We start from the raw sequence: 8,907 nt of genomic DNA, 5'->3' as shown, positions 1-8,907 counted from the left end.
TGACTTTCCCTTTCTTCAGAGGTTGAATTACAGTACAGGAAGTCCTTGAATTACATTCATTTGTTCAGCTACCATTAAAAGTTACACTGCAGAACAAGAAGAACTTATGGCAGATCCTCAGAGTTCCAGCCTTCACAGCATCGTCCGGATGCTCAATGCCCAACTCATAATTACAATATCACAGCAAGCTGTGTTCACGTGATTATGCTTGTCAACATTCCTTGATGGCTTCCTACAAGCAACATCAGTGGGAAGCCAGCAGAAAGTTGGAACTGCCTGCATAGTCCTCATTTAATGGTGGCAACAGAGACTTCCAGAAGAGCCATCACTAAGCAATGCAGCCATGTGATGTCATGCTTTTACAACTGTATTGCTTAGTGATGGAGTTCCCAGTCCCAACTGCTATTGTAACATGAAGGTCACTTGTACCTCTACTCCTCTTGGGCAGTGTATGTGTGTATGTATGCATGTACGTATGTATGTATGTACACACACACACACACACACACACACACACACACACACACACACATACACATATAGTGAAAATGTTCCACTTTTCTACCTACTGGACATCCCTCTGGACAAACAACCCTCTAGACCTTAGCTGCCCTACTTTACAATGCCTTGGTAAGGCCACACTTGGAATACTGCATCCAGTTTTGGTCACCACGATGTAAAAAAGATGTTGAGACTCTAGAAAGAGTACAGAGAAGAGCAACAAAGATGATTAGGGGACTGGAGGCTAAAACATATAAAAAACGGTTGCTGGAATTGGGTATGTCTAGTTTAATGAAGAGATGGACGAGGGGGGACATGATAGCAGTGTTCCAATACCTCAGGGGTTGCCACAAAGAAGAGGGAGTCAAGCTATTCTCCAAAGCGCCTGAGGGCATGACAAGAAGCAACGGATGCAAACTAATCAAGGAGAGATGCAACCTAGAACTAAAACTTCCTGACAGTTGGAACAATTAATCAGTGGAACAACCTGCCTCCAGAAGTTGTGAATGCTCCAATACTGGAAGTTTTTAAGATGAGATTGGACAGCCATTTGTCTGAAATGATATAGGGTTTCTGCCTGAGCAGGGGATTGGACTAAATGACTCCAAGGTCCCTTCCAACTTTATTATTATTGTTATTATTCATTCAATCTTCTAAAATGACCCCAATTTATCAGGTTATTTAACTTTTTCAGCACCATACCCAACTGACAAAAATACTACATCATCATCATCATCATCATCATCATTATCATCAATTTACTAAACCTGATCATGAGGTTCTATTTCAGAATCATTTTTGAGACAGGCACAAGTATATACAAACCTTTTTTCAAACATTTTATCTTTTCCTATCTACTGCTTTCAATAATGTCATGATTAGATCTTGCAAAAGAACAATCATACTTTCTGCTAGTTGTCCCAGATTGTCAAAATTCTCTTGAATCTTCACAATGTTCTTGAAAGTGTTTCTATCACCCACATCTCTGAATTGTAGAAAATTTGGTAAATGTGATTTCTAATCCCTCATCAGTCATTTTAAAATATATAGAGAAGACTAGAATAGTACTCTTTACTATGGCATTCATTATTTCCTTCCAGCTTGATATGGAATCCTTGATATATGCAGTATTCACTGGACAAAATTATTGAATCAAGTCTGTATCCAACTAGTGATAATTTATTCACATTTTGCCATGCTCTCCAGTTGGATCTCATCAGACACTAAAGCAGTGGTTCTCAACCTTTTTAATGCTGTGACCTCCAACCGGTCGTAAGTTGAGGACTACTCAACCGGTCGTAAGTTGAGGACTACTCAATTGGTGCTGCAGCACCGTTTGCAGAATGGGACTTTTGGCGGGCTCAGCAGGACAGAGACAGCCTGGACAATTCCTACTGGCTTTTGAAAGCCAATAGAATTAGACTCTATTCAAGAGAGTCTATTCTATTGCCTTTCAAAAGCCAATAGAATAAAAGGGAGTAGCATAGCTGAGGAAAAGGGGAAAAAAATGGCGGACTGCGTTGTTTGGTGACCCCCGTGAAATGGTCGTTCGACCCCAAATGGGGTCCCGACCCACAGGTTGAGAACCACTGCACTAAAGAAAGGATTCATTAAGTCTACTACATGTCTAATCAACTTTTCAGGTTCATTTGATATGACTTGTTTTTGATAAACTAAAGCTGGCTCCCACCAAGCATTATATGCTTTTCTAGATACTTAACAGACTAATTATTTTTCCTAGTTCTTGTCTGGTAGTAATATAGGTCTAACTTGGTGATGGTTGACCAAATCTTTTTTCTCCTTTTCTTGAAGATAGAAATATTTGCTCTTCTGTAGATCTCTGGTCACATCTGACTTTCGTGGATTCTCAAATGTCTTGGAAAGGGGCTTCAAAATGACATCTGTATTTTTCTTCAAGATTTCAAAATATTCCTGGTAACCAGGCATTCCTATCATACCACTTACCAGGTCCCACCCTGCTTACTTTTAAGATTAGCCAAGCTCGGTTTAAGTGACTCAGCATCCAACACTGATCTGTGAAATAAATATAGGTAGTCCTCAAGTTACGAGTTTAGTGGAGCCTGCCCATTCCACTTGTAACTCGAAAACTCATGGGAGTGAATCTTGTACTTCAAACAAGATCACTCCCTTGCTCGTTAAGATGCAAACAAGATCACTCCCTTGCTCGTTAAGATGCACGCAGCTCATTAAGTCAGTGATTCTCAACCTGTGGGTCGGGACCCCATTTGGGGTCGAACAACCATTTCACGGGGGTCACCAAACAATGCAGTCCGCCATTTTTTTCCCCCTTTCCTTAGCTGTGCTACTCCCTTTTATTCTATTGGCTTTTGAAAGCCAATAGAATAGACTCTCTTGAATAGAGTCTAATTCTATTGGCTTTCAAAAGCCAATAGGAATTGTCCAGGCTGTCTCTGCCCTGCTGAGCCCGCCAAAAGTCCCATTCTGCAAACGGTGCTGCACCAGTTGAGTAGTCCTCGACTTACGACCGGTTGGGGGTCGCGGCATTAAAAAGGTTGAGAACCACTGCATTAAGTGAACATGAGGTATCTCAGGGTGGGAAAGGCCATAAAGGAACAGGCTCCTAAGACCATCCCGAACGATACCTCACGCTTCCTCCTCCCTTCCTGTTGTGCCAGACTCACCTGGAAAAGATCTGTCTCCTCTTTGCCGTGGTTCCTGCTGCCACCCAGATCTGAGGCTGGGGGACACTTCCACTGCACTCCAGCCAGCCTTCTCCAGGCTGCTGCTGCCCGGATTTGAGGCCGGGGGATGCTTCCACAGCCCTCCGGCAGCCTGTTTTCGGGCAGCAGCAGCCTGGAAAAGGCATCCGGCACCCGGATCGGGCCACCAGAGGGCTGTGGAAGCATCCCCCGGCTTTGCAGCGAACAGAAACCTTGAGATCATGCAAGATCAGTAGCGTGAGATCTCACCCCACTGATCTCACACGATCTTGCAATACTTTAGGCCTCCATTCTCTGCAAATGCACCGAAGGCCTGGAGCAGCCAAGAAAGCAAAAGATCTTGATCTTCGCAGGGTATTGAAGGCCTGGTGCCTAGGTAGACCCAAGGCGGGGGTGGAATAACCAGGATGAATGTTGCAGTGCCACTGCGGTTGTTCATAAGGGCAAACAACTTCTATGGTGCTGCAATATTCATAATTTCAGGACTTGCTCATAAGCACTTGTTGTTAGTTGTGAAGTCATGTCCGACCCATCGCGACCCCATGGACGTTCCTCCAGGTCTTCCTGTCCTCTACCATCTTCTGGAGTCCATTTAAGCTCACGCCTACTGCTTCAGTGACTCCATCCAGCCACCTCATTCTCTGTCGTCCCCTTCTATTGCCCTCCATCTTTCCCAGCGTTAGGCCCTTCTCCAGTGAGTCCTTCCTTCTCATTAGGTGGCCAAAGTATTTGAGTTTCAACTTCAGGATCTGGCCTTCTAAAGAGCAGTCGTGGTTGATCTCTTCTAGGACTGACTTGTTTGAATGCCTTGCAGTCCAAGGGACTCGCAGGAGTCTTCTCTAGTACCATAGTTCAAAGGCCTCAATTCTTTTGTCGCTCAGCCTTTCTTATGGTCCAACAGCCATACATTGCAACTGGGAAAACCGTGGCCTTGACTATACGTACTTTTGTTGGCAGGGTGACATCTCTGCTTTTTAGTATGCTGTCTAGATTTGACATAGCTTTCCTCCCCAGGAGCGTCTTTTAATTTCTAGGCTGCAGTCCCCATCATAAGCATTAGGGGCGCTTATTGTGTAACTTCTAATGAGCTTTAAGTGAACGCTGGTAAGTTGGGGATTACTTGTAAGGGAAGTTGTAAACAGGACATGGAGGGGGAATATAATGGAAAAAGAGGTGGCAAGCTAGGAGAGTCACGTTTTGCACAGGACTAACCCTCTACAAATTTACCTTCATTTTGGAGTCTTTTGAAACATAAGCTTTTGACAAAGGAAGCACACAAACCTTTTCCAGCACTTTTCTTTACCATCCATTTTCTAAGGTAAAGTGTTACATAGAATTTTAGGGTTAGCATTTTAATAAAGGTGATATTGGCACTACAGCTCCCTTTGTAGTTTATATCTATGGCTCCTTTTGTAGTTGATGAAACCATGGTTTTCCTTGGAGTGGAAGCCATTTCCTTTGATTTACAAAAACTAGCCCTTTCAGGGACCCTCAAATGGGAAGACTGCATTCTGAAGTCCTCCAGCATTGTAAATTACAAGAAAATAGTTTTTATTTTGAAAAGGCAACTGGACTGATTTTATTGAGAAAAAATGCAACATTTCGCTTCCTATCCTGGAAACTTCATTGGTTATTTCAGTTACAAGAAACAAATCCGAGTGGGAAATGAACAGATGCACCGTATTTTACGGGCATTTGTCTTTTCTAATCAATTGTCTTACTTGATTATCTGACACATCACTTTATCAAATGGATGTTTTGTTTGTTTCTGTATCCTACAGGACAGTGGTAGGATTCAAATAATTTAACAACTGGTTCTCTGCCCCAATGACTGCTTTAAGTATAAAATAACGATATGCCGAAAGGTAGTTTATTATTTCATGCATTTAATACTTAAATAAGAACAATAAAAGAGGTACACAAAACTAGATTGTTATAAGTTTTAAAATACTAATGAAAAATATTAAAAAATACTCGACAAAAAAACTATAAAACTGTTATTTAAGATATTTCCATATTGCTTCTTGATTGGCATCCTCACTTGCAATTTTCTTGACTTTTATCCGAGCATCATCGGCTGTGTGGTTTATCCTTAACCATCTTTTCACTGTAGGAGTAGGATCCCATTCCTTTAGAGGCAGGCCGATTAGACTAATAGTCATTGTGTTTGATATATTAGAAACAGTTAGGCAACTTCTCTTGGTAAGTTCAATTTGGTTCTTATTGGATTGATGAAAAATGGTATATATCTTATTAATACATATTTTAAAATGATTTACTTGCTTTATTTCTTTTATCGAATCATCTAAAACAAGAGGGAGGCGATGGTTTAAACAGTGCCATATTATGATGTTTGGAAACTCTTCTGCTATCCTAGTGCTCACTCCAGATTTTCTCCCAAGCATAATGCTGCCACCATTGGAGCAAAATCCTATTAAATTCTTTTCTAGGTAGTTCTTGGTAAGCCCAACATTATTTAAACTTTCCATAACTGAAGAACATATTGTCTCTGCATCTTGTTTTTCCAATTCAACTAGCTCAACAAAAATTGTTGGTGATGTAACTGAATCCTCAACTTTTAAGAAAAGTATAATAACTGGTTTGCAAGATATCGTTGAGGCTTCGTCAATAATCAAACATATTTTCAGATTCTTTTCAACAATTTTAGTAAATATTTCTTTTTTAATTTCCTTTGCAATGAAATCAACTATTTTCACAGCAGTTTTACGTGAATGTAATCCTATTCCCATATCTAATCCATTTTTAATTTGCACTTCTATCTCAGCTTCTATGTCTGAAAACGGTTTACATCTTTTTGCCAGGCTGTAAACTGTATTAAATACTCTACAAGTGGTACGTAAATATTTTTCATCCATCGTATCTATTACTTTTGTTACCGAATCCTGCTCACATTGTTTTAAATTCTCTTCACAAATGTTATGAGCTTTTGATGAAAAATGTTCTTTCATTTTTTTTCTTAGAGAAGCTTGTTGTACCTGTTTATTTTTTCCTGATGCCTCAATCTGAAAGCATTTCCATTCTTTTGACACATGAACACTTTTCTCTTTTGTGAAGTCATATTTTGCACAATACTCGCAACCTAACTTTTTGTTAGAAATTACCAGTCCGTCATATTTTTCTTTAAAATTGTTATATTGTTGCACTGTCCAGCATTCAGGAAGACTATTTTCAATTTTGAAGTTATCGTTTTTTATTTCAATAATTGACGTGCTGCTTCCTTCAAGATGGAGTGGTTGTGCTCGTGACTGTTTTGTACAATCTAAGGCCAATTCTGATACAACTGGTTCTGATTTTGGTTTCTTATTGAACGAATCTGTCAAACTCTGTTGTCTTTTCATCCTTTTAAGGGTTACTGCAAAAAAATTAAAAAAAATGTTTTAATATATTATAATAATATTTATTTATGGACATTAATACTCTTTATCAAAGATAAAGATATTGTACAAAACCTATTAAAAAGTGTATGCATCAATAACCAGGCAAGGACATGTAACGAAGAATGCAAAGTTTATAACATATTACTACAATCACCAGAGAAAATTATAGAATAAAGAGTAGCCAATAAATAGAATTGAAAGAAAAAGAAAAAATCATAAAAGATAAGCCAATCGCTGGGACAAGATAAAAATATCACAAAAATAAGCTGGTATTGCGCAAGTAGAAAAAATATGATTCAAACAATATGTATAAACTATATCAGTATCAGTATTTAGAAATAAGGTATTTCAAGAATAAAGAACAAATATATAAGGGAACAAAAGACTATATAATCACAGAGCGTGGAAAAAAAATATAAAGTACCAACAATGAAAGTTACATGCCAACACATCACAACTATGAAAAATGGTCATAACTTTTTTCAATGCTGGTTATTAAATGAACAGTTGTAAGTTGAGGACTACCTGTATAGAAGTGATCTGACTAAATCAGTGTTTAGCATATGCCAGTGATGGCGAACCTTTTAGAGACCGAGTGCCCAAACTGCAACCCAAAACCCACTTATGTATCGTCGGGTGCCGGGTGGGTGTGGCCAATTGGGTGGGCGTGGCTGCAGTGGTAACGGCAGACTGGGTGGGACTAAAAAGTTCAATCAATAAATTCCAACTTTGCAAGATCTTTTTTTTCCTGCGAGGTTGAAATTGATTTTTTTTTTTTTGCACACGGTGGCGGAGGCCTAAAGCGAAAAGGTTTTATAAAACCCAGCTGAAGGCCTAGGACTGGGGCGATGGCGCACATGCCCATAGAGAGGGTTCTGCGTGCCACCTGTGGCATACGTGCCATAGGTTTGCCACCACAGGTATATGCAATTACCTATCTCTGGGCTAAAACCAATGTTTCTGGAATAACAGCTCATGAAATCTTTGCTACCTATAAATTTACTCCACAAAATGACAAAATTGCTTAACTAAGCATTTGCTATATGAAATCACAGGTTGATGCCACTGAACTGCTATTTGCCATCTGAAATAGCACCTGTCACTTAAACAGTGCTTATTATATTAAAAGACTAAATCAGGGGTGTCAAACTGCCAGCCCATAGGCCGGATGCATAATAGTGAAACTGCGCCCACCCCATTGCTGGCAATGGAAAAAAAGTCGGGACATATCACGACACATTACGAGTTTAACACCCCTGCACTAAACTAAGGTTTGATATATGAAATTGAAATTCTGCTATTTAAACTTAACTCATAGGCCTTGGTATAAAATAGGAAAGCCCATCCTGCTACAAAGAACTACATTAGAGTTTAATGCACAAAATCACAGAATCCTTTAAGAGCTTTCCTGTTCATCATTAGTTGCACTCTCTTATATAGCTAGACAGGAAAAAGTTCCAGAGCCTCGCCCCCCTTTCCCATATGCAGCAATCAGGGAAATTAGAGAGATGAAGCATCTATTTCTGAAATTACCTTCAAGAAGCACCACCTAGTTTTCACCTGAGTGACCTGATTGAAGACACCGCGTCTCCTGTTTGGTTTCTGTAGCTTCTCTCTTGGACTTTTGGGGAGGATTTCTCCCCCCCTCCCACTGCCTGGAAGGAAGTTGAATGAAAACCAGACCTGTTTTGGAAAAACACAGATTTATCATGACGGGTTCACCGAACTCAACAAAAAATTAGATATCAGTTCTGCTGAAACCAGTGCTAACCGGCTGAATCCTCAATTTTTTTTTAAAAAAAATGTGAGTATAGGGCGGCCCGCACAGGCCATGCCCACCGTGCTCCGCAAAAGCAAACAACAACAACACATCACGATACATCACATGACGCAAAACGAGTTGGACACCCATGGTATATAGGGGTACAGAAAGTGGGAAAGGCTTGACCCCCCCCCCCTTAATAAAAGCCCTTCCACTTCGCCTGAAGTGCTTGTGATTCGTATAGGAGCGGCGGGGAGACGAAAACAATCACTTTACCAAGGTATGAAGTATTTCTCAAATTCAGGAACTAGGCTTTTTCCGGCTCCACCCTAACTCAGGAGTTTCTCTTCCCACACAGTCCGGAGAAGCCCTTAACAATTCCGTTACTGAGCATCCGACGCTTTCCTTTCAAAATAACAAGCGGGAAGCCCCGCCCTCCTTACGTCGTTCCGTTACCACACCAGGCGAGCAGATTCCTAAACTATTCCCCCCCCACACTCCAGAACGTACACCAATCAGAAAGCAGCGATGGTTCGGTTTCTGC

At 40.4% G+C, this 8,907-nt stretch overlaps 1 protein-coding gene across 1 annotated transcript; it reads right to left on the bottom strand.

Annotated features, from left to right (window-relative positions):
- Positions 1-5,059: 5,059 nt before the first annotated feature.
- KIAA1586 (KIAA1586 ortholog) lies at positions 5,060-8,862 on the bottom strand. The gene is made up of 3 exons (XM_039326680.1): positions 8,640-8,862; positions 8,135-8,284; positions 5,060-6,576 (listed from the first exon to the last, which is right to left on the bottom strand). Exon 3 carries the CDS (start codon positions 6,560-6,562, stop codon positions 5,201-5,203), a length of 1,362 nt encoding a protein of 453 aa, XP_039182614.1. The 5' UTR covers positions 6,563-6,576; positions 8,135-8,284; positions 8,640-8,862; the 3' UTR covers positions 5,060-5,200.
- Positions 8,863-8,907: the final 45 nt, after the last annotated feature.

The sequence above is a fragment of the Crotalus tigris genome, unplaced genomic scaffold (genome assembly GCF_016545835.1).
Source record: "Crotalus tigris isolate CLP2741 ecotype Arizona unplaced genomic scaffold, ASM1654583v1 scf7180000024342.5246164, whole genome shotgun sequence".
Taxonomy (NCBI): Eukaryota; Metazoa; Chordata; class Lepidosauria; order Squamata; family Viperidae; genus Crotalus; species Crotalus tigris.
Note: the sequence above shows the minus strand (reverse complement) of the source record. Positions and strands in the feature narration are given on the sequence as shown.